Below are 24,803 nucleotides of genomic sequence, written 5' to 3' on the forward strand. Positions count from 1 at the left end.
TCGGATTCATGATCCACATACACACCTGGGCGCAGGGGCGGAAAAGGCCTCACACTTCCCTTCCTTCACCATGCAACCACACCCAGTGGGCTTCCCAGACTCCCTGAGGCTGCTTCAGCTTCACTTGTAGATACGGGCCCTAAGACTTTTAAATGTGGCCACCTAAGCCATTTACAGCAAAGCTCAAACGGGGCTGCCTTCTTGTATGCCAAGGTGTAGTACTCTGCACCCTTGCCCAGAATCCAAGGGCAATGCTGAGCTCAGCAGGGATGGGAGCTGAGAAAAAGCATGAACCCCAAGGGGGATCGGGACTTGGGGAGACACTGGGGCCAGGGCAAAGGGGATGAGAAAGAGCTGGAGGCCCTGGGGTTGAGCAAGGCTGGCCAGGAGCCCTGAGAACCAGAGCCAGAGCGGCAGGTGAGGCTGGTGCTGGACACGGAAGGCCCGAGGCTGCCACAGCCGTGGAGGTGCGAGGAGAGTGAAAGGCAGCCTCTCAGGGAACTCAGCATTTGAGAACTGGACGCACATCCTGCACTGTAGGCACCGATCTCCTTGGGCTGGGCTGGCACCGCTGAAGAATGACTTTCTACCCCCAATACACAAGCACATGCAGGCCACACAGGCACACACACCTCCACAGGCCCCTGGGTGTTCATCTGACCCCCTCACCTTCACCACAGCCCAATTTCACCTGGATACAAGGGAAGCAGTGTGCTTGGTCCCCGTCCTCATCCTAAGGCCGCAGTTCTTAAGCTTCAGGGTGGCAGGATCACATGTGGCACTTCATAAAAATTCCAATTCAAATACCTGCTCTCCCACACCCCGCCCTGCAAAATTTTGAGTCAGTGGTCTGGGGGCCCAGGTGATTCTGATTGGGTGGTCTGTTAGCTGTGTGATGGAGAAAATAATCATTATCACACTGTACATTCTCATGCGCCTACTGTGTACCGGGTGTTTTGCAACGAACCACCTCACTCACTTCATCCTCTGACAATCTCTCAGGAAGGTGCCATTGGTTCCACTCCCAATGTCACACACTGGCTCCTAGAGGAGCCATTTCATGTGCACTGCCCCACCCCCAAGGGGCCCGCAGACTCCCAGGGTTTGGAACCCAACCCAAGGACAGGACCTGATTCCCCAGCAGGAAGAAGGGACCAAGGTGAGATCCGCTAGCAGGAAAGAAGCAGGGCTGGACTATGATGGAGAAGACCCCCACCGTCCACCCCTCAGAGATGAGGCAGCAGGAGGGCCCACTCCCAGACTGAAGGCCAGCCCCAGCCCATCCAGGAGGCTCTAGTGCCGCTGGCTGGACCAGGCCAGGCTTGACAATTCCCAGGCAGCGGGCGCCCCCTGCAGCCAGACAGGGGTGCGGCAGGGCGAGGGCGGGGCCTTTCCAGAGGCTGACATCCTTGACAGTGCTGGGTTTTCTCTTCCGTTGTCTCCAGGGAGGTAGCCAGGACAACCACTGTGGTTTTTTATGGTTGCCCCATTTTAAGGATGAGAGAAATGCTGACTGTCTTACCCAAGGTCGCAGAGCCAGCTAGTGCTGGACCCGCCTCCCTCCCAAGGTCTCGGTCCCAACCCCTTGGCGCACCCCCTACCCCCACGCTCTCAGACACCCCGGACAGACGCACCAGCAGGGCAACTGTAGGAGGCAGGAAAAGGGTATTTAATGGGCTTTGGGGGGAAGGGTCTTGGCAATCCCACCAGCAGAGTGGGCAAGGGCGGGGTTCAGGTGGTACAGTTCAGGTGATGGGGTTCCTGGCATCAGGGTATGAAGGGGCAAGCCTCATCTGGGGGGCCTCCCTTGGCAGGTGCAGCATTGGGCCTAGGTAGAACTAAACAAAGTGGGGGTGTTGGGGCTCTTCCCAAGCGCCTGCCCACAGCTCAGGGCCCACCTGCTGGGGAGCAAGAACCTGTTCAAGTGGCCACCACCCATAGGCAGAGGGAAGAGAGTGGGTTATCACCAAAAAATGTCACTCCACCTCCAGTCCATTCCTAATGCTTCACCTCCATGTTTCATATACTCGACATCAGAGTAAAAACTTCCTTTAAATAAAGGAATTGGACCTCCCAAATTATAAACTACTGGACTAGTTTCAGTCCTCACTGGAGAGGAGAAAACTGAGGCCCAGAAAGGGTAAGTGTTCCCGGCTAACTGCAAGCGAGTGCTGTGGTCTTTGTGTCTCCAGGAACCCCAGGTGCATTCTGGAGGGCTGTGACTCCACTTCTTACACTCTTCAGGTCTATAATCCAGCCCCGTGAGCTCTAAGTGCTCTAGCTTCAGAGGTAGCCGACCCGGGAGACTCCCCCCAGCACCTGTGCAATCCGCCATGCCCCTCCCCCAACACAGACACACACTACTCACTTCCTGGAGAGCTGCAGCCTCTCCACTGCCTGGGGGAGCCTCTCCCGGTGTGCGGAGAGCCAGAGGTTGGGGCTGGCGGCCAAACCCAGGCCCAGGGTGGCCTGAGGAGTTGAGCGCAGACGGGCACACTGGGAGGGGCAGGTTCTGCACCGGCACCCAGTCCGGCTCCACCACTCTCTGCAGCAAGACGGCGTTGGCCATGTACCTGGTGAGCAATAAGCCAGATGCAAGGGGTAGCGGCCCCCTGGCCCGGTCCCCATGCCTCGTAGGGTTGGGGAGCACAGAGCCCAGGGTTTGGTTCTGCAGGGAGCTAGGGCCAGTCTCATCTAGGCTGCAAAGTCCCTCTCTACTCCATTTCTTGGGGCAAGAATACACAGAGACAAGAAAGTAGGGAGGCTCCCAAGGTTCCCACAATGCCCTGGAGGAAACCTCAGAGGAATAGGAAGAGTGAGCCTGAGGGTCTGGGAGCTGTGCTAAGAGGCCAGGGTAGATGACCCAGCTCATCCCCACCACACCAGGCCCAGGGTTCGCTGGACCTGTTTGCCAACTCACTTGGGTCCCAGTGGTGCACAAATTGTTAAATACCAGTTGCTGGCACAGCCATGGTCGAAGGGGTTGTATCCCTGAAGGTATTGGCACTGGAGGGGGGTAAGGGCAGGAAGAGGAGCTTAGAGTCAGCTGGACTGGGCAGACCAGTCCCACCGGCCCTCCCTCCCGGAGCCGATCAGCCCAGCCCAGCCTAGCCCAGCCTAGTCCAGCCCAGCCTAGTCCAGCCCAGCCTAGCCCAGCCTAGTCCAGCCCAGCCTAGTCCAGCCCAGCCTAGCCCAGCCTAGTCCAGCCCAGCCTAGTCCAGCCCAGCCTAGCCCAGCCTAGCCCAGCCCAGCCTAGTCCAGCCCAGCCTAGTCCAGCCCAGCCTAGCCCAGCCCAGCCTAGCCCAGCCTAGTCCAGCCCAGCCTAGTCCAGCCCAGCCTAGTCCAGCCCAGCCTAGCCCAGCCCAGCCTAGCCCAGCCTAGTCCAGCCCAGCCTAGTCCAGCCTAGCCTAGTCCAGCCCAGCCTAGCCCAGCCCAGCCTAGCCCAGCCTAGCCCAGCCCAGCCTAGTCCAGCCCAGCCTAGTCCAGCCCAGCCTAGCCCAGCCTAGTCCAGCCCAGCCTAGTCCAGCCCAGCCTAGTCCAGCCCAGCCTAGTCCAGCCCAGCCTAGCCCAGCCTAGTCCAGCCCAGCCTAGTCCAGCCCAGCCTAGTCCAGCCCAGCCTAGCCCAGCCTAGCCCAGCCCAGCCTAGCCCAGCCCAGCCTAGCCCAGCGTAGTCCAGCCCAGCCTAGCCCAGCCTAGCCCAGCCCAGCCCAGCCTAGTCCAGCCCAGGGCTGCAGCAGAGAAGCCCAAGAGGGAGCGGAGGCTTCCCCCAACCCACTTCCGAGTCACTCTCTCCAGGCGGCCCTGGCACTGCACCCACCTCTCCTGCCTTCTGAGGGGCCCTTCCCGTCACCTCATACCCCTTCTGCAGCATCTTCCCCGTCTGTCTCCTTTGGCCACACATCCTCCTGCTAATGTCCTTCCAGGGAGACACTCAGATCTTCCTTTTCCTGACAAAATGCTTCAAGGACAGTTCCACGCACACATCCTGCTCCCCTACTTCTCTACTTTCTCCCCTCTCACGTTTTTCCCAAACTTGTGTCTTCATTGAATTTCACTCTCTGGAAGGGCAGCTGTATGGAACCCTATCCGATTTCCCTAATCAAAACCACATGGGCCTAGAGAACCTGGGCTGGAGGTCCTGAGCACCCAATGCAGTAAAAGTCAAGCCCAAAGGTCAGGTCCTCCCTGGGCATTCGTATCCAGGTTCTCCTCCTCTTCCTTCCCTCACCCTCCCTCCATCCATGGGCCTCAGGCCTTTCCGAGCCCCCTCCAACTCCTCAGTGCCAGCCAAGTGTCAAGAGCCTTAACTACAAAATGTCTGTCATAATCAAAAGTGGCCCAGCCTGACCAGGTGGTGGCGCAGTGGATAGAGCGTCGGACTGGGATGCGGAAGAACCCAGGTTCGAGACCCCGAGGTCGCCAGCTTGAGCACGGGCTCATCTGGTTTGAGCAAAGAGCTCACCAGCTTAGACCCAAGGTCGCTGGCTCCAGCAGGGGTTACTCGGTCTGCTGAAGGCCCACGATCAAGGCACATGTGAGAAAGCAATCAATGAACAACTAAGAAGTCACAACGCGCAAGGAGAAACTGATGATTGATGCTTCTCATCTCTCTCTGTTCCTGTCTGTCTGTCCCTGTCTATCTCTGCCTCTGTAAAAAAATAAAAAAAAAAAGTGGCCCAGTGGCACCTCTGCCCACCACCAACTCCTCTGTACCCTCTGCACCTGTTGGCAAGATCTTGACCTTCAACAGTATCTCCAAGGACAGCTGACTCCTGGGGAGCCCCAAAATGGCTTCAGAAAGCAACACTGACCTTGTGATATTTTTAGAGTTGCTGACCTAAAAGTGTTTAAAGCATTTAAGGGAAACAGACATTCTATTCACAATTTTAAATGGTTCAAAGAATTTGATCAGATTTATAATCAGAATTTTAGAGAAATAAATATTGATTTATCAGCTGTATATAAAACACAGGAAAATGTTGATGGTTCAATGTTTAAAGGAATGACAACTTTGATAAATTACAAGAACTGACCATTAAAGACCAGCGAGTTCCTCTCCGCCCACATGGAACCCTCTGAGATGGGAATGGAATCCAACAGCTCTGAAGTTTCCAAACTGTCCTCTCTCACTGTCTCCAGACATGGGTCTTCCCCCCCAATCCCACATTTCCACTGCCTTTACAGTCCACAGGACCAAAACCAAAGTGGGCACCTTCTCACCCCATCTCCCTGCTGCCTAGGCTCTCCCCCTCCCTCAGGGATCAGGGCATCAGGGTTCTCTCTCTCTTTCCTTCTCTCCCAAAGCAGTATTGATTCCTTTGCAGGTTTACTCATTTACTCATAAATATTTGGGGGCCTCAGGCACTGTGCTGGTGGAAGAGCAGGCACAGGCCAAGACTGCAAGGTGCAGGCAGAGCAGCAGCTGGGCCCAGAGAGACTGGGGTAGAGGCACTGCAGGTGGGTTCAGTTTCAGACGCTACTGTGTATGCAGTCAGGAAGATTCGTCTGAGGGCTGCCTGCCAGCTTTGGCCACTTGGAGAGTGCAGCCTCAGTGTGACAGTGAGGAAAGAGGCTGGGCTGACCTGGGCCGAGGAAGATGAAGAATGGCACTAGTGAGCACAGCCAATTCTTTCAGGAACTATGGCTGAGCTGGAGGGGAGAGTATAGCAGGTGGAGTGGATGCCTGTGATGTTAAGGGAGCGTTTTACTTTGCTTTTAAGATGAGACAGACATGAACATGCATAAATGATTATGAGAAGGAAGGGTAACAATATTAAGTGTATACAGCACCTCCTTGTACCAGCCACAGTTCTATGTGCCTTATGACTATTAACCCATGCTGCACCCCCTTTACAAATGGAGAAACTGAGGTACCAAGTGGCTAAGCAACATACCCAAGTCTCCCTGCTGGTATGTGGTGGAGCTGTGATTTGAGTCTATGTGGCTGACTCCAGAGCCCTTGCTATCTACCACCCGGCAAGTTGTGGTCAGGGTGGAGATAAAATGGAGGTACCCGAAATGGGGTGGGCAGGTAATGGGAAAGAGCCTTGCCCGGTGAGTCACAGAGTGCAGACCACATTCAGGTTTCTTAGGCTGAAGATCCTGGATTGGGAGGGCCCCATTCTGAGCAGTGGAAGGAGGGCCAGCCTATGGCCTGACCTGGGGTTGGAAGAACCACAGGAGTGGGAAGGGAGAGAGGCTGCAATGAGGGCCTGAGGCCTGAGAGAGAAGACACAGGGAGCACATGGCACTAAGGAGTGAGGGCTGAGCAGAGGCATCACAGGAGGGCTAGGAACCCAATGTGGGTGGAGTGGAGTGACTGAGTGGTGACTGGATGGGAGGAGGTGGGCTCCTCTGTCCTTTTAGCTGTCTCAGTGACTCCAGCCCCTCCCTCATTAAAGTGGCACACTACATACAATCTTCCCCAAACAGCTTTTAGAAGTCATTGTCCTACTGAAGGAATCCCATGGCAAGAATGTTCGCTTTTACCACTCCTCCTCAACATTGTACAGGAAGTTCAAGACAGGGCAGTAAGGAAAGAAAAGGAAATAAAGCACTGGGATTGGAAAGAAAGAAAGAAAATTGCCCTGGCCGGTTGGCTCAGTGGTAGAGTATTAGCCTGGCGTGCAGGAGTCCCGGGTTCAATTCCCGGCCAGGACACACAGGAGAAGTGTCCATCTGCTTCTCCACCCCTCCCCCTCTCCTTCCTCCCTGTCTCTCTCTTCCCCTCTCGCAGCCAAGGCTCCATTGGAGCAAAGTTGGCCCAGGCACTGAGGATGGCTCTGTGGCCTCTGCCTCAGGCACTAGAATGGCTCTGGTTGCAACAGAGCAACGCCCCAGATGGGCAGAGCATCGCCCCCTGGTGGGCATTCCAGGTGGATCCCAGTTGGGCGCATGCAGGAGTCTGTCTGACTGCTTCCCCGTTTCCAGCTTCGGAAAGATAAAAAAAAAAAAAGAAAAAGAAAAGAAAACTATCCTTATTCACAGATGGCATGGTTTTCTATGTAGAATCAACAAAAAAAGTTATTAGAACTAATAAGTGAGTCTAGCAAAGTTGCAAGATTCAAGACCAATATACAAAAATACACTGTATTTTCTTATATGGTAATGCACCACATAACGTTTGGTCAATGGCAGATGCATATGTAATAGTGGTCCCAATTAGATCATAATAGAGATGAAAATTCTATCACCTAGTGATGTCATAGCCATTGTAACATCATAGTGCAACACATTACAACTACCTACACTATTCAGTACAGTAACATGCTGTACAAGCTTAAAGCCTAGGAGCAATAAGCTATACCATGTAACCTTTATGTAGTGGGCTATGCCACCTAGGTTTGTGCTCTACGTACTCTATGCCACCTAGGTAGTATACTCTATGATGTTTGTACAACAACAAAATTACCTAAATATATATTTCTCACAATGTAGTTAAATGATGCATGACTGTAATAAATGGAGATGAAATTTTTAAAAAAATTAAAATACTTAAAAAAATCTAACACCATATATGCAAGATCTATATGTGGAAAACCCCAAAAACACTAATGAAAGAAATCAAAGAAGACCTAAATAAATGGAGAGGTATATACTATGTTCATATCAATTTTCCAAATTGATCTAGAGGTTCAACACAATCCAAGTGAAAACTATGAGCAAACTTTTGTGTAGAAATTGACAAGCAGATTCTAAAATTTGTCGAAAATCAAAGGAACTAGGATAGCCAAAAGGACTATGAAAAAGAACAAAGTTGAAAAACTCATACTGCATGATTCCAAAACTTAACATAAAGCTACTAATCAAAATAGTGTGAAGCTGGCAAAAGAACAGACATCCCAAATATACCCACACCTATATAGTCAGCTGATTTTGACAAGTGTACAAAAACAACTCAATGGAAGAAAGATAGTCTTTTCAACAAATGGTGCTGGAAAAACCCATATGCCAAAAAAAAAAAAAAAAATCTTGACCCATACCTTGCATTATATGCAAAATTTAACCCAAAATGATTATAGGCTTAACTATAAAATCTAAAACTAAACCTTCGAGAAGAAAACATATTTTAAAAATTGTTGTGACTTTGAGTTAGGCAAAGATAACCCACAATAGAAAAAACTGATAAAGAACTTAATCAAAATTTAAAACACTGAATCCAGAATATATAAAGGACTCTTAAAACTCAAAAGCATGCCTGACCAGGCGGTGGCTCAGTGGATAGAGTGTTGGACTGGGATGCGGAAGGACCCAGACCCTGAGGTCGCCAGCTTGAGTGTTGGCTCATCTGGTTTGAGCAAAAGCCCACCAGCTAGAATCCAAGGTTGCTGGCTCCAGTAAGGGGTTACTCGGTCTGCTGAAGGCCTGCAGTCAAGGCACATATGAGAAAGCAATCAATGAACAACTAAGGTGTTGCAACGAAAAACTAATGATTGATGCTTCTCATCTCTCTCCGTTCCTGTCTATCCCTCTCTCTGACTCTCTCTCTGTCCCTGTAAAACAAACAAACAAACAAAAAAACAAAAAATTCAATAGCATGAGCCTGACCAGGCAGTGGCAAAGTGGATAGAGCATCGGACTGGGATGTGGAGGACCCAGGTTTGAGACCCTAAAGTCACCAGCTTGAGCGTGGGCTAATCTGGTTTGAGCAAAGCTCACCAGCTTGGACCCCAGGTTGCTGGCTTGAGCAAGGGGTTACTCGGTCTGCTGGAGCCCCATGTGGTCAAGGCACATATGAGAAAGCAATCAATGAACAACTAAGGTATCGCAACAGAAAAACTGATGATTGATGCTTCTCATCTCTTTCTGTTCCTGTCTCTTCCTATCTATCCCTCTCTCTGACTCTCTCTCTGTCTCTGTGAGAAAAAAAACAAACAAAAAAAACAACTCAATAGTATAAAACAATCCAACCTTTTTTAACAGGCAAAAGATTAGAACAGACTTTTTATTTTATTTTTTAGGAAAAGAGGAGGGGAGGAGAGGGACAGACAGGGACAGACAGGAAGGGAGAGAGATAAGAAGCATCAACTCGTAGTTGCAGCACTTTAGTTTTTCATTGATTGCTTTCTCATATGTGCCTTGACTTGGGGCCACCAGCTGAGCCAGTGACCCCTTGCTCAAGCCTGTGACCTTGGGTTCAAGCCAGCGACCATGGGGTCGTGTCTATGATCCCACACTCAAACTGGTGACCCTACACTTAAGTTGGTGAGCCCACACTCAAGCAGGCAACCTCACAGTTTTGAACCTAGGTCCTCAGCATCCCAGGCAATGCTCCATCCACTGCACCACCACTGGTCAGGCTAGAACAGGCTTTTAATCAAACAAATTCATATGGCAAAGAAGAACATGAAAAGATGCTCAACAGCCTGACCTGTGGTGGCGCAGTGAATAAAGCATCGACCTGGAAATGCTGAGGTCACTGGTTCGAAACCCTGGGCTTGCCTGGTCAAGGCACATATGGGAGTTGATGCTTCCGGCTCCTCCCCCCTTCTCTCTCTCTGTCTCTCTCTCCTCTCTCTCGGTCTCTCTCTCTCCTCTTTAGAAATGAATAAATAAAATAAAATTTAAAAAAAAAAGATGCTCAACATTACTAGTCATTATAAAAATGCAAATTAAAATGACAATGTGATACTTCTGCACATTTATTAGACTAGTTAAAATTAAAAAAACAACTGACAATGCCAAATGTTAGTGAGGATGTAGAACAACTGAAATTCTCACGCCTTGCTTTAGGAATGCAAAATGGCAGTTAGTGAATGGATAAACAAGCTGTGATACATCCGTATGATGGAATACTGCACAGCAACAAAAAAGAAGAAACTACTGATATGGACAATAACAGAGATGAATGCAATATGCTAAGGGGAAGAAGCCAGACTCAGAAGGCTTTAATTCCATTTATATGAGGCTCCAGAAAGGAAAAACTATGGGGATAGAAAGCAGGTCAGTGGTTGCCAGGTTAGCAAGAAGAAAAACTGACTCCAAAAGGCCATGAAGGGCCCTGGCCGGTTGGCTCAGTGGTAAAGCGTCGGCCTGGTGTGCGGAAGTCCCGGGTTCGATTCCCGGCCAGGGCACACAGGAGAGGCACCCATCTGCTTCTCCAACCCTCCCCCTCTCCTTCCTCTCTGTTTCTCTCTTCCCCTCCCGCAGCCCAGGCTCCATTGGAGCAAAAAAATGGCCCAGGCGCTGGGGATGGCTCCTTAGCCTCTGCCCCAGGCGCTAGAGTGGCTCTGGTCGCGACAGAGCGACGCCCCGATGGGCAAAGCATCGCCCCCTGGTGGGCGTGCCAGGTGGATCCCGGTCGGGCGCATGCGGGAGTCTGTCTGACTGTCTCCCGGTTTCCAGCTTCAGAAAAATACAAAAAAAAAAAAAAAAAAAAAAAAAGGCCACGAGGGGTTTTTTTTAGGTTGATGAAAATGTTCTAAATGTTGGTGATGGTGGTGGTTACAGGACTGTTTGTGTTTATCAAAACTCATACAACTGTGCACTAAGAAAGGGTGAATTTTAATGTATGTTAAAAAAAGAATCCTGATCGTGATAGGTTGGTTCAGTGGATAGAGCGCTGGCCAGGGTATGGATGTCCTGAGTTCAATTCACGGTTAAGGCACTCAAGAAAAGCAATCATCTGCTTCTCTCCCTCCCTCTCCCTTCTCTCCCCCTTCTCCTCCTACAGTCGCAGCCAGTGGCTAGGTTGGTTCCAGCGCTGGTCCTGGGCGCTGAGGATAGCTCAGTTGGTCTAAGCATCTCTTCAAGTGCTAAAATAGCTCCATTGATTGGAGCATCCTCCTCAGTGGGGGTTGCCGGGTGGATCCTGGTCCAGGGCACACGCGAGAGTCTATCTCACTATCTCCCCTCCTCTCACTTAAAAATTAATTAATTAATTAAAAACGAAAAACAATAACAAAAAGAATCCTGTCATGGCTCCCAGGATTCCACTGCACCAAGACCAAATTCTCCACCTGACTTTCTGGGACTTTTAAATACGGCAACAACCCCGACAGTTCACTTGACTTCTATAATATCTTCTGCTCTAAGACTATTTCTTCACCATTCTATCCCTATGCCAGAGACTTTCAGGCTTCCCTGCCTTTTTTGCAAGCTGGCCCTTCACTGGCAAAGCTCTCCCGTTTTCTGCCCATCCAAACCACTAAGTGGTGCGTCCTACCCTACACTGTGGTCGTCCCTGAACTCTCAATTTCCTCTCTGAGTCTGTGCGACACAGTATAGGACAGGCCCCTCAGAGTGTTCACAGGTGTCTGGCGGGAGTTATTCTGATTCTAGGTTATCAATACAAGCGCAAGATGTAGCCTTCCTTAGTCTTACCTGTACGCCCACCGCTCAAAATAATGCACACGAGGCCCAGTACACAGCAGGCTCTAGATACAGTGCATCCAGGAGGGAGAAGGACCACTAAGCTCCAGGAGGAGCCAAGATGTTAGCTCAGTCTGGGTCTTTAAGGGCTAACCGGACACTTTCGAGGGAAGTCAGGCCATAAAAGACCAGGGCAGTGGAGAAAGAAAGGAAAGTGCGGAGGTGCCTGAGGCGCAAAGTGACCTCCAGAGCCCTATACGTGTACGGTGGCGCCCCGCTTGGGCCCGCGTACCTTGCTCTCGCAGGAGCGCTCGGCCGCGCTCACCGAGATGGCCTGGACCAGCAGCAGCAGGAAGAGCGGCACCAGGAAGCCAGCGGCAGTGACCGCCACCACGACGCTGCACACCAGCTAAGGAGCTGCACCACCGACCGGCCTCCTGGCCCCGCCCCTCATCCCTTTCCAAAGAGCCCTGCCCACAACCACCCTGCCCATCAGCTCTCTGTGCTCCACGCCCGAGTAAACTCACCCCACCCGGCTTCCAAGCCCAGGTGCCACCTTTAGTTACTTACCCTCATGACCCTGATTGATTCTGCACTCCTTACTGTTTTGCCTGGCCCCGCCCATTTCTGGCCCCGCCCACCCTCACCTAGTCCCAGACTGGTCCTTCCAAACTCTTTCTCACTCTGACCCCTCCCATCATTAGCTCTGCCCCCGGGACCCCACCTCTCGGCTGTCACTGCGGTCCCTACTGCTCCCTACTTGGGCCCAGTGGCCAGGCCGGATACGCGATGATCTTGTCGATGTGAAAGGGCTGGTGAGTGGTGCGCAGCAAGAAGCTCAAGCAGGTGACCAGCATGGCGCCGGAGTAGAGGCACAAGGACAGGACGAGCAGTAGAAAGAAGCGGAAGTTGCGGTGACCGATGCAGTTATTGACCCACTTGCAGTGATGGTCAAAATCCTGGACAAGAGGGAAAAGGGGCAGGCCTCTAGAACCCGACTACTGGCCCATCCTCCCTTGTTCCTAAATCTGACGCCTTACCTTCCCACCCTAAGCACCTGTCCTTGGCCCCAGGCACTGTGGCCCCCCCTAACCTCAACTGAGCCACAAAGTCCTTTTAATGCTGGCATTTCAGTGGTTAAAGCACTACTGGGACTCCGGGGCTCACAAGGTGGCCTGTCATGAGGCCTTTAGAGACAAGCTTGCCTGGTCTTCTGTGGGACACACACTGGTGTAACTTTAGATAGGACAGTGTATCTCTGGCATCAGTCTTCTCATCCATGGGATGAGGATAACAATAACACCCTGCCCAGCCAGCCTCCTGGAGTTAGAAGGACCACATAAGACAGCACATTTGTAAACCTTTGTGGGCTGTGCAAGTGAAAAAGGCAAGCGTTCAGGTCAGGGTTTGAGCCAGTGTTAGTCTGAGCGCCTTAAGGATCTACTATCAGCAAGCCCGGAGCGGGTGGGGGGTAAGACAAGGGTACCTTCCCTTCTCTGGGCCTGACAAGGCCAGCATGGAAGTGGATGCCCCTGTGTATGTCATCACCTGTGCAGGCAAGGGCCAGCCTCCCAGGACAGGTGCAGGCACAGGCACAGAGGCAGTGACTGCATGAATGACCAACAGTGACTGGGAGGTACTGTCACCCCTGGCCTTTAGCAGTCTCTGAAGTGGTTTCATAGCTGCCACTGACTCCTGTAGGAGTGAGCCTCCTGGTCCCCACCAGGTGTTGGGCAGGGCGGGTGGGCAAGCAACAGGGGCACTCACCTCCACACAGATGTTGCACAAGGGGCAGTGGTATGTCCGGGGCGGGCGGTGGAAGCAGCACTTCGGGCACCACTGCAGGCGGAAGGCCCTGTGGTTCACCCATACCACATGCACCGTCATGGGACCCTGTTCGTTGGAGCCTGGCATTGGAAGAAGATTGGGCAGCACCAGGGAGCTCTGCCATCACTCTTGCTGATGTGTGTGTATGGCGGGGGGGGGGGGGGGGGGGGGGGGATGACAACGACACAGTATTATTACTCAGCTCCAGGAAGTTGGGTAAGAGGTGGACAGAGGAATCCCTAGTCCCCACTGAGCAAGCCCATCAAACTTGATAGTCAAAGGGAAGAATGGTTTCCTCCAGAGGAGTTCTGTAAGAACTTGGCCCTTTGGAATCATGACTGATGCTTCAAGGATTGATTGTGCTGTGGGAAGGAGGAAGAGAAAACTGAGTGCAAAGAGCTAGCTGGCTACTCTCCCAGCTGGAGCCCGTTTTTCCACATCTCAGGCTTTGAGAAATGAAGTGCCAGAAGTAGGGCCCAAGCAAATGAGGACTTGGGTGAAGAGGTCTTGAGGCCATAGCAAAAGAAATGGGAGGGACACTTTAAGAATCATCCCTAGAGCCTGACCAGGCAGTGGCGCAGTGGATAGAGCATCAGACTGGGAGGCGGAGGACCCAGGATCAAGACCACAAGGTGGCCAGCTTGAGCATGGGCTCATCTGATTTGAGCAAGGCTCATCAGCTTGAGCCCAAGGTCGCTGGCTTGAGCAAGGGGTCACTCAGTCTCCTGTAGCCCTCGGTCAAGGCACATATGAGAAAGCAATCAATGAGCAACTAAGGTGCTGCAACGAAGAATCAATGGTTCTCATCTCTCTCCCTTCCTGTCTGTCTGCCCCTATCTATCCCTGTCACAGAAAAAAAAAAAAAAAGGAATCATCCCTATAGGCAAGGAGCCCTTAGGGTGCTACCTCTTTCCTCCAGGGTCTCACCTTGATGCAAGATGCCAGGGTCTGAGAAGTTGAGTGAAACGAGACTGAAGAAGGTGAGGACAAAGAGGGGACCCGTGATGATGAGAAAGGCCCACTCCTCGTTCTGGGCCAGCCACCTGCAACTGAGACCAGAGCAGGACTCAGCCTCGATGTGGGGTGGCCTGGGCTCCCACCAGGACCCAGTTCACCTCTTAAAGACCCTCACACCTTAAAGCCTGCTCTAAATATCTAGGCTAGTGACAGATATGTAGAGGCTCTAACCAAATGTCCCCCAGTATTCCCAGCCACCTGCAGCTCCCAAATGCACCAAGTACTCTACTCCTCTGTGCTTTTGCACACTTGAATCTCTCTGTCTAGAATATTCTCCCTTCCCTGACCCCCTCTTCTGAACTTCCCTGTGTCTGTACTATAATTATCTTGTTTTTCCTTTCTCTTTCTCTGTAATAAAGCTGCCATTTTGTATGGTAGACTCACGGGAATGTAAAGAAGAGGGCACTGAATACCACCAGCAGCACGACATTGAAGGCAGCAAACAGGCTTGGGAGGATCCAGGGAGGTGAGGCCTGGGGTGGGGGGTATGGGTCCTTCAAGAGCGCCATGGCTGGACCTCCCGTGCCCCCAGGGGAGATCAGAGCCTCCAGGCTTCCTCTCCCCTGCTGGCTCCAGGCACCCCATGGCCACAGCAGCCTCAGAAGCCACAGACAGGTGGAAGGACAGAAGTCCCAATGTGACATCACAGAGGCTGAGGAAAATGGGGGCCAGGGGCTCTTCAGCAGAACTGTCTGCAGCCTGTGGCTGTCACTTCCAACAGCAAACCCACCCACTCCCATTTTGTGCTGGGGACTGAGAGGTCCTGCTCCTGCAAGAAAATTAGCTTCAAGACCACATGAGACTAGAGAAACACGTGGGGAGAAGGTAGGGTGATTCTAATCACCCTTTCAGGTTCATCGCTAATTGAAAGTTCATTGCTCACTCTATTCCCATTTGTTCCTTTTTGTTATTACAAAATTTCACTCTTGGGCGGGGCAGCTAAATCATTTTACAGCATCCCTCACTTCATGGTTGGCTGATTGACACAATTCTGGTCCAGGAGACATAAGTGGATGTCTGCTGAGGGTTTCTAGAAAAGCTTTTGTTTTCCTGATAAAAGGGGAAAATGACACGGTTGGCACAGCTCTGTCCCTTTCTTCCTGTCTTTTTTTTATATATATATATATATAATTTTTTTTAATTAATTTTTTTACAGAGCAGAGAGTGATACAGAGAGAGGGACAGACAGGGACAGACAGACAGGAACGGAGAGAGATGAGAAGCATCAATCATCAGTTTTTCATTGCACGTTGCAACACCTTAGTTGTTCATTGATTGCTCTCTCACATGTGCCTTGACTGTGGGCCTTCAGCAGACCGAGTAACCCCTTGCTGGAGCCAGTGACCTTGGGCTCAAGCTGGTGGGATTTTGCTCAAACCAGATGAGCCCGCGCTCAAGCTGGCGACGTCGGGGTCTCGAACCTGGGTCCTCCGCATCCCAGTCCGACGCTCTATCCACTGCACCACCACCTGGTCAGACTCTTCCTGTCTTTAATCTAAACTTGCTGGCTGGGGCTGCCATCTTGGACCCATTACACAATAAGTCAGCCTGCTACACAGACAGAATGACATTGATGACATTGTTGAATCGCTGCCTCGGCCTTGAACTGCCTACCTCTGAGTTGCTTATCATATAAGAAAACTGGGTTTTCTGCTACCTGCTGCTGACATTTGTCATTTGTTTTAGCTACTGAGCATCTGAACCCCTATGTGTTTGGAGAACTCCTTACGCCAGGGGTCCCCAAACTTTTTACACAGGGGGCCAGTTCACTGTCCCTCAGACTGTTGGAGGGCCGTACTATAAAAAAACTATGAACAAATCTCTATGCACACTGCACATATCTTATTTTAAAGTAAAAAAACAAAACAGGAACAAATACAATATTTAAAATAAAGAACAAGTAAATTTAAATCAACAAACTGACCAGTATTTCAATGGGAACTATGCTCCTCTCACTGACCACCAATGAAAGAGGTGCCCCTTCCAGAAGGGGGGGCTGGATAAATGGCCTCAGGGGGCCGCATGCGGCCCGCGGCTGTAGTTTGGGGACCCCTGCCTTACGCTATAAGACTTGACAAAGGGTCAAGATTATTTCCCTGTTCCAGTTGAAGCTGGAAAGCCCAGATACTTGCATTCAAAGCCTCTCTTGCAGCTAGTACATGGGCCTATGACCCAGGAGCCACCACTGTCCTCAAAGTGGCTGCCACAGTGTCTGCTGGTATGCAGCAGCTGCACATGTCAGAGCTCCTATGTATTAAAGTGGAACGGCCTTTTTAAATGTCACTTTAATTTCAACAGAGATTACCATATTTTTCGCTCTATAAGACGTACCTGACCATAAGACAGACACACCTAGGGTTTTAAGGAGGGAAATAAGAAAAAAAATATTCTGAACCAAATGGTGTGTTAAAATATTTAATAAGCCTGACCTGTGGTGGCGCAGTGGGATAAAGCGTCGACCTGGAACACTGAGGTTGCTGGTTCGAAACCTTGGGCCTGCCTGGTCAAGGCACATATGGGAGTTGATGCTTCCTGCTCATCCGCCTTCTCTCTCTCTCTCCCCCTCTCTAAAAATCAATAAATAAAATATTTTTTAAAAATGTAATAAAATACCATATTTTTCACTTCATAAAATGCACAGGCATTTTCCCCTCTACTTTTGAGGGGAAAAGAAGTATGTCTTATGGAGTGAAAAATACAATATATTATTCTTTAACATGAATACAATTTTTAATTCCAAGATTCCTACTTTGAATCGGATTAAATGAACCAGAACATTTTAAGGAAATTAATTTGATTAAAAACAAAGAGAAAAAAAGAATCCCTCATCAACACACAAGTATTGTTACTTTTCTTGTTTATAGACATACTTTTCTTTCATTCTTTTTTTTTTTTTTTTTTTTTACTGATAACCAATCACTTCTACTTATTTATTTCAGGACATAATATACTTTTTAGATCCACAGATGATACTAAATTATAATCCTATTTAAACAACCATAGAGAATTTAATTTTTTCAAAGGTTCTAAAAATCATAAAACCAGATAGATTAATCATAATACACATCAAAATTAGATTTAAGGCCCTGGCTAGTTGGCTCAGTGGATAGAGCGTCGGCCTGGTGTATGGATATTCTGGATTTAATCCCCAGTCAGGGCACACAAGAAAAGTGGCCATCTGCTTCTCTTTCCCTCTCTCTCTCCCATCTCTCCCTTTTCCTCTCCCGCAGCCAGTGGCTCAATTGGTTTGAGCATCAGCCCTGGGAGCTGAGGATAGCTTAGCTGATTCAAGCATCGGACCCAGATGGGGGTTGCTGAGTAAAACCCGGGTCAGGGTGCATGTGGCAGTCTGTCTCTCTGCCTTCACTCCTCTCACTAAAAAAAATAAAAAAATTTTTTAAAAAATTAAAAAAAAATAAATATATATATATAGACACACACACACACTCACGTGGGTCATGGCTCTCATCCACTGTCCTGGCATGGAAGATGTTATACAGATGCAGACTTAGAATACCACTGAGTACCCCAACATTTACAGACATAGGTGTTGTCAAAAAGGTCTCTCTCCAATTTTAGCAAAAAGAAACCAACCAAATTTTATTTTTTTAAGATTTTTTTAAAAAATTCATTTTAAAGAGAAGAGAGAGAGAAAGGGGGAAGGAGCAGGAAGCATCAACTCCCATATGTGCCTTGACCAGGCAAGCCCAGGGTTTTGAACTAGTTGACCTCAGTGTTCTAGGTTGATGTTTTAATCACTGTGCCACCACAGATCAGGCACAAATTTTATTTTTTAACTACTGAATAATTTAACTTTGGTATATGGCATTACTATTTCTACCACTGTAGCAAATTCTAGTTTTCTCAAAGCCTTTTCCCCAACTTTTCTGGAAATAAAATACTATATTTCTAAGCTTCAAATCAAAATGTTATGCTTGCCCTGTCCTGTGGTGGCACAGTGGATAAAGTGTCAACCTGGAACACTGAGGTTGCTGGTTAGAAACCCTGGGCTTGCCTGATCAAGGCACATATGGGAGTTGATGCTTCCTGCCCCCCCTTCTCTTTCTCTCTCTCTTTCCCTCCTGTAGCCATGGCTCGATTAGTTTGAGAGAGTTGGCCCTGGACGCTGAGGATGGCACCCTGGCCTCCGGCCTCAGGTGCTAAAAATAGCTCAACAGAGCAACAGCCCCAGATGGGCAAAGCATCGCCTGGTAGGGAATTGGCTGGGTGAATACCCATTGGGAAGCATGTGGTAGTCTGTCTCACTGATTCCCCTCCTCTCACTTCATGAAAAATAAAAAAGAAGTGATATTAGAATATCATTTAAGTCACACCCCAAATGTCTAAACCTATAAAAATTTTAAAAAGGGAAAATCAGCAAGGTTGACAACATGGTGGGCTCTTAAAAAAAAGGGGGGGCCTGTGGCTTTGCTGGTAAATTCTACCAACCATTAAAGAATGAACATCAGTTTTCCTCAAAATCTTGCAGAAAATAGAAGAGGAAAAAATACCTCCTACCTCATTCAATGAGGTCAGTAGTAGCCTGATACTAATGCCAGACAAAGACCTCATAAGAAAAAACTAAAGACCAATATCCTTTATGACTATACATGCAAAAATTCTCAAAATACTAGCACACTGAACCCAGAAGCATATTAAAAGGATTATGCACCATGACTGAGTGAGATCTATGTGGAGAATACAAGAATGGTTCAATGAACAAAAATCAATCAATGTACTACATCACATGAGTGAAATGAAAAAAATACAACATGATTATCTCAAAGCAGATAAAGCAGTTGACAAAATCTAACACCTTTACAAAATAAAACACTACATAGACTAAGACTAAAAGGGAACTTCCTCATTATAATAAAGGGCATGTATAAAAACCCCACAGCTAACTTCATACGTAATGGTGAAAAACTGAAAGCCTTTCCTGTAAGACCAGAAACAAGACGAGTATGCTTGCTTTTGTCACTTCTATTTAAGGTTGTACTGGAAGTTCTAGCCAGAGCAATTAAGCAACAATTAATTAATTAATTAATTAATTAATTAAAAACCATCCACGTTGTAAAGGAGGAAGGAACACTATCTCTATTTGTAGGTGACATAATCTTTTATGTAGAAAACCTCAGAGAACTGTTGGCAATAAGTTTATAACAAATGCTTTTTGAGGTTTGCTCGCTTGCATGGGGCAGTGCCATGTGTGTATAGTTTATGGACACTATGAAAGGCTGCAGGTGCTTGCCCTCAGGGCAGGAGATTACAAATTGCTGATTGCCTTTCTGCTTAGGAGGGGCCATTGTTTGCTATTGTTTGCTGGAGAAGGGTTCTTTTTTCTCTCCCAACCAGTTTTGGCTGGAGTGTACAGAAAGTGCAGAGAGCGAGGTGAGGGGCATTTGGAGCCCTGCTGAAGCTGGTGGGGGCCAATGAGTCTGGCTGAGTCTAGAATACTGCGGGACTTGGGAGCCCTAAGAGAAAAGGAAGTGGTCTTCCCTGACTGTTTTCTTGTATTCCATTATGAGACTTTAATAAAGGAATGCTGGCCCTGGCGGTTGGCTCAGCGGTAGAGCATCGGCCTGGTGTGTGGAAGTACCGGGTTTGATTCCCGGTCAGGGCACACAGGAAAAGCACCCATATGCTTCTCCATTCTTCCCCCTCTCCTTCCTCTCTGTCTCTCTCTTCCCCTCCTGCCAAGGGTCCATTGGAGCAAAGTGTGCCCGGGTGCTGAGGATGGTTCCATGGCCTACACCTCAGGTGCTAGAATGGCTCCTGTTGCAACAGAGCAACACCACAGATGGGCAGAGCATCGCCCCCTGGTGGGCATGCTGGGTGGATCCCAGTCGGGTGCATGTGGGAGTCTGACTGCCTCCCCATTTCTAAGTTCAGAAAAATATCAAAAAATAAAATAAAATAAAATAGCCTGACCAGGCAGTGGCGCAGTGGATAGAGCGTCGGACTGGGATGTGGAGTACCCAGGTTTGAGACCCTGAGGTTGCCAACTTGAGCGCCGGCTCATCTGGTTTGAGCAAAGCTCACCAGCTTGGACCCAAGGTCGCTGGCTCCAGCAAGGGGTTACTCGGTCTGCTGAAGGCCCACGGTCAAGGCACATATGAGAAAGCAATCAATGAACAAGTAAGGTGTCACAACGAAAAACTGATTGATTGATGCTTCTCATCTTTCTCTGTTCCTGTCTGTCTGTCCCTATCTATCCCTCTCTCTGGCTCTGTCTCTGTAAAAAATAAATAAATAAATAAATTATATATATATATATTTGAACAGCCCACAATTTTCTGGCTCCACTGTTCCTTTACTGTCTGCCCAAATCCAATGAGAACCTCTACATGGCCATGATGGCAACGACCACTGGCCCTACAAGAACACACACACACACACACACACACACACACACACACACAGCTAATACATGAGTTCAGCAAGGTAGCAATATTATTCATAATACCCCCCAAAATAAAAACAACCCAAATGTCCATTAACTGATCACAGGAATGAAGTACTGACATTTGCTATGACATGGATAAAACTTAAAAAAAAGTATGTTACATGAAAGTCAGACACTAAAGGTCACATATAGTGTGAGTCCATTTAGATGAAATATCCAGAACAGGGCCTGACCTATGGTGGCACAGTGGATAAAGTGTCGACCTGGAAACACTGAGGTCGCCAGTTTGAAACCCTGGGCCTGCCTGGTCAAGGCACATATGGGAGTTGATGCTTCCTGCTCCTCCTTTCTGTCTGTCTGTCTCTCTCTCTAAAATGAATAAATTTAAAAAAATATTTTAAAAAAATATCCAGAATAGGCAAACATAAAGACAGAAAGGAGCTGAATGGTTGCCCAGGGATGGGAGGAAGGAGACATCAGGAAGTACAAGGCTGCTTGTAGGGGTGATGAAAATGTTCTGCAATTAGATAATAGTAATAGTTGCACAACATTATAAGTATACTACAAACCATTTAATTAAATACCTCAAAATGACTAAAATGGTGGATTTTGTGTTATGTAAATTTTTTCTTAATAAGAGTTTTTTTTCTGTGACAGAGACAGATAGACAGGAAGGGAGAGAGATGAGAAGCATCAATTCTCTGTTGCAGTTCCTTAGTCTCCTTAGGGAGCAGGGCAGGAGGGGGGCGCTGCAGCAGAGCGAGTGTCCCCTTGCTCAAGGCAGTGACCATGGGGCTCAAGCCGGCAACCTCGGGTTTTGAACTTGGGTCCTCCTTGTCCCAGTCTGACACTCTATCTGCTGCACCACTGCCTGGTCAGGCTTTAATTAAGAAATTTTTTTTTTTTTTTTTTTTGTATTTTTCTGAAGTTGGAAACAGGAAGGCAGTCAGACTCCCACATGTGCCCTACCGGGATCCACCCAGCATACCCACCAGGGGGCGATGCTCTGCCCATCTGGGGCGTTGCTCTGTTGCAACCAGAGCCATTCTAGCACCTGAGGCAGAGGCTATAGAGCCATCCTCAGCGCCCGGGCCAACTTTGCTCCAATGGAGCCTTGGCTGCGGGAGGGGAAGAGAGAGACAGAGAGAAAGGAGAGGGGGAGGGGTGAAGAAGCAGATGGGTGCTTCTCTTGTGTGCCCTGGCCGGGAATCGAACCCAGGACTCCTGCACACCAGGCCGACGCTCTACCACTGAGCCAACCAGCCAAGGCCAAGAAATTTTTTTTTAATTTTTTTTAAACAATTTATTTTTTATTTATTTATTTTTTTACAGAGACAGAGAGAGAGTCAGAGAGAGGGATAGATAGGGACAGACAGGAACAGAAAGAGGAGAAGCATCAATCATTGGTTTTTCGTTGCGCATTGCAACACCTTAATTGTTCATTGATTGCCTTCTCATATGTGCCTTGACCATGGGCCTTCAGCAAACCGAGTAACCCCTTGCTCGAGCCAGCGACCTTGGGCTCAAGCTGGTGAGCTTTTGCTCAAACCAGATAAGCCCTCGCTCAAGCTGGCGACCTCAGGGTCTCGAACCTGGGTCTTCTGCATCCCAGTCCAATGCTCTATCCACTGTGCCACCGCCCGGTCAGGCTTTTTAAATTTTTTATAGAGAGAGAGGGATAGCTAGAGACAGACAGATGGGAACGGAGAGAGATGAGAAGCATCAATCATCAGTTTTTCGTTGTGACACCTTAGCTGTTCATTGATTGCTTTCTCATATGTGCCTTGACCGCAGGCCTTTAGCAGACTGAGCAATCCCTTGCTTGAGCCAGCGACCTTGGGTCCAAGCTGGTTGCTCAAACCAGATGAGCCCGCGCTCAAGCTGGCAACCTCGGGGTCTCGAACCTGAGTCCTTCTGCATTCCAGTCCGATGCTCTATCCACTGCGCCACCGCCTGGTCAGGCTAATTAAGAAAATTTTTAAAAAGAGAGAATGGCCTTTAAATATCAAATGATGGAGGAGCCCTTGTTATAAAGTACCCAATTCACAATTCCATGGGTTTTCTAGAGGCACCAAGTCCAAATAAGTTATTATTATTATTATTTTTGTATTTTTCGGAAGTTGGGAACGGGGAGGCAGTCAGACAGACTCCCGCATGCGCCCGACCGGGATCCACACGGCACGTCCATCAGGGGGCGATGATCTGCCCATCTGGGGTGTTGCTCTGCCGCAACTAGAGCCATTCTAGCGCCTGAGGCAGAGGCCACAAAGCCATCCTCAGCACCTGGGCCAACTTTGCTCCAATGGAGCCTTGGCTGTGGGAGGGGAAGAGAGAGACAGAGAAGAAGGAGAGGGGGAGGGGTGGAGAAGCAGATGGGTGCGTCTCCTGTGTGCTCTGGCCGGGAATCGAACCTGGGACTCCTGCATGCCAGGCCAATGCTCTACCTTTTTTTTTTTTTTTTTTTAACAGAGACAGAGAGAGAGTCAGAGAGAGAGATAGACAGGGACAGACAGGAACGGAGAGATGAGAAGCATCAATCATTAGTTTTTCGTTGCACATTGCAATACCTTAGTTGTTCATTGATTGCTTTCTCATATATGCCTTGACCATGGGCCTTCAACAGACTGAATAACCCCTTGCTCGAGCCAGCGACCTTGGGTTCAAGATGGTGAGCTTTTGCTCAAACCAGATGAGCCCACGTTCAAGCTGGCGACCTCGGGGTCTTGAACCTGGGTCCTCAGCATCCCAGTCCAACGCTCTATCCACTGCGCCACCGCCTGGTCAGGCCAAATAAGTTTTTTTTTAATTACTTTTTTTTATTTTTAAAGATTTTATTTATTCATTATAGAGAGGGGGGAGAGAGAGAGAAAGAAGGGGGGAGGAGAGGAAGTATCAACTCCCATATGTGCCTTGACCGGGCAAGCCCAGGGTTTTGAACTGGCAACCTCAGTGTTTCCAGGTTGATGCTTTATCCACTGTGCCACCACAGGTCAGGCTAGGCCAAATAAGTTTTTGAAAAGTTTTATTAAAGGAGGAAATTTATTAAATATGCCAGCTGCATATATCTTACACAGGCAGCAGTCCTAAATTGTGTGCATCTATAATATTCTAGGGGCTGGTTATATACTCTTAATTATACATGGGCAAGGGAAAAACCTGACATCATGGCAGCGTAAGCTTATAACCTTTGTTTTCACCTATACAGGTTTGAGGAAAGGATGAAGGGAGGGGGGATGGGACACAATTCATTAGCAAGTTTATAACATCTGTCTATAGGATTCATAAAAAGACGTTTCTTCACATTAAAACTTATAAGGTAACACATTGGTAAAAATGTCACTTTACATATTAAAAGACATTCCTATATTTTCTAGTGTTCATTTGCTATTCCTTTGTCCAGAGATACATACATTAACTACATACGTTCAGGAGAGGAGAGGTAGTTTCCATGGGGACTAATGCCTGTAAATGGCCCATTAATATAAGAAAAGGTTTAATTTAATCTTTCTTTGCCTGCACCTGGCTAGCTATTCACCCATTTCCCCACAGGTGTGGGGAAAGTCAGAGAATCCAAGTCTCCTTCCCCTTTGCATTTACAACACAATGCCATCAGCCATCTTGGTTTTATGCTAATCACACAAGCATAGAAATCCCATCTACAAAATCTCTCTCTGCACCTAGCCCAAATTAATAAAATATAATTTAATCTTTCTAAAATATTAATATTAATTCTGTAACTTTTGATACCTTACAACAAACACCTCGAAGAAAACTAATGACATTCATGGATTGTTTTTCTTTTGGGGGTGGGGTAACGATTTCATTTATTCATTTTAGAGAGGGGAGAGAAAGAGGAAGGAAGAAGGGGGAGGAGCAGGAAGCATCAGCCCCCATATGTGCCTTGACCAGGTAAGCCCGGGGTTCTGAACCAGCGACCTCAGCATTCCAGGTCAACACTTTATCCACTGCGCCACCACAGGTCAGGCAACATTCGTGGTTTTTATAGAAAACATTTTGATTTTTCAAAAAGGTTTTTTACACTGAGAAAGCCAAATGTTATCATACAATTTTGTGGGGGGAAATTAAGCCTAAAAAGTGAGGAGTGATTTGTTCTTGATTCTCAAAATCGGTGTTTGACAGTTAGAAGTCCAAAATTAGCAAGAGAAGAATCTGATTGGCTGGTTCAGCTCATCTCCTCTTGCCACAGTTTAGCTACAGGTGACTGGCCTTGAGTCAGGGTAAT

General features: G+C 48.5%; 1 protein-coding gene across 1 annotated transcript; it reads right to left on the minus strand.

Moving 5' to 3' along the window:
* Positions 1 to 1,745: 1,745 nt before the first annotated feature.
* ZDHHC19 (zinc finger DHHC-type palmitoyltransferase 19) lies at positions 1,746 to 14,663 on the minus strand. The gene is made up of 8 exons (XM_066347813.1): positions 14,539 to 14,663; positions 14,065 to 14,186; positions 13,078 to 13,217; positions 12,097 to 12,269; positions 11,603 to 11,708; positions 2,921 to 3,006; positions 2,369 to 2,573; positions 1,746 to 1,838 (listed from the first exon to the last, which is right to left on the minus strand). The coding sequence occupies exons 1-8, from the start codon at positions 14,661 to 14,663 to the stop codon at positions 1,746 to 1,748; spliced, it is 1,050 nt and encodes a 349-aa protein (XP_066203910.1).
* Between the last annotated feature and the right edge of the window lie 10,140 nt (positions 14,664 to 24,803).

Source organism: Saccopteryx leptura, chromosome 8 (genome assembly GCF_036850995.1).
Source record: "Saccopteryx leptura isolate mSacLep1 chromosome 8, mSacLep1_pri_phased_curated, whole genome shotgun sequence".
Taxonomy (NCBI): Eukaryota; Metazoa; Chordata; class Mammalia; order Chiroptera; family Emballonuridae; genus Saccopteryx; species Saccopteryx leptura.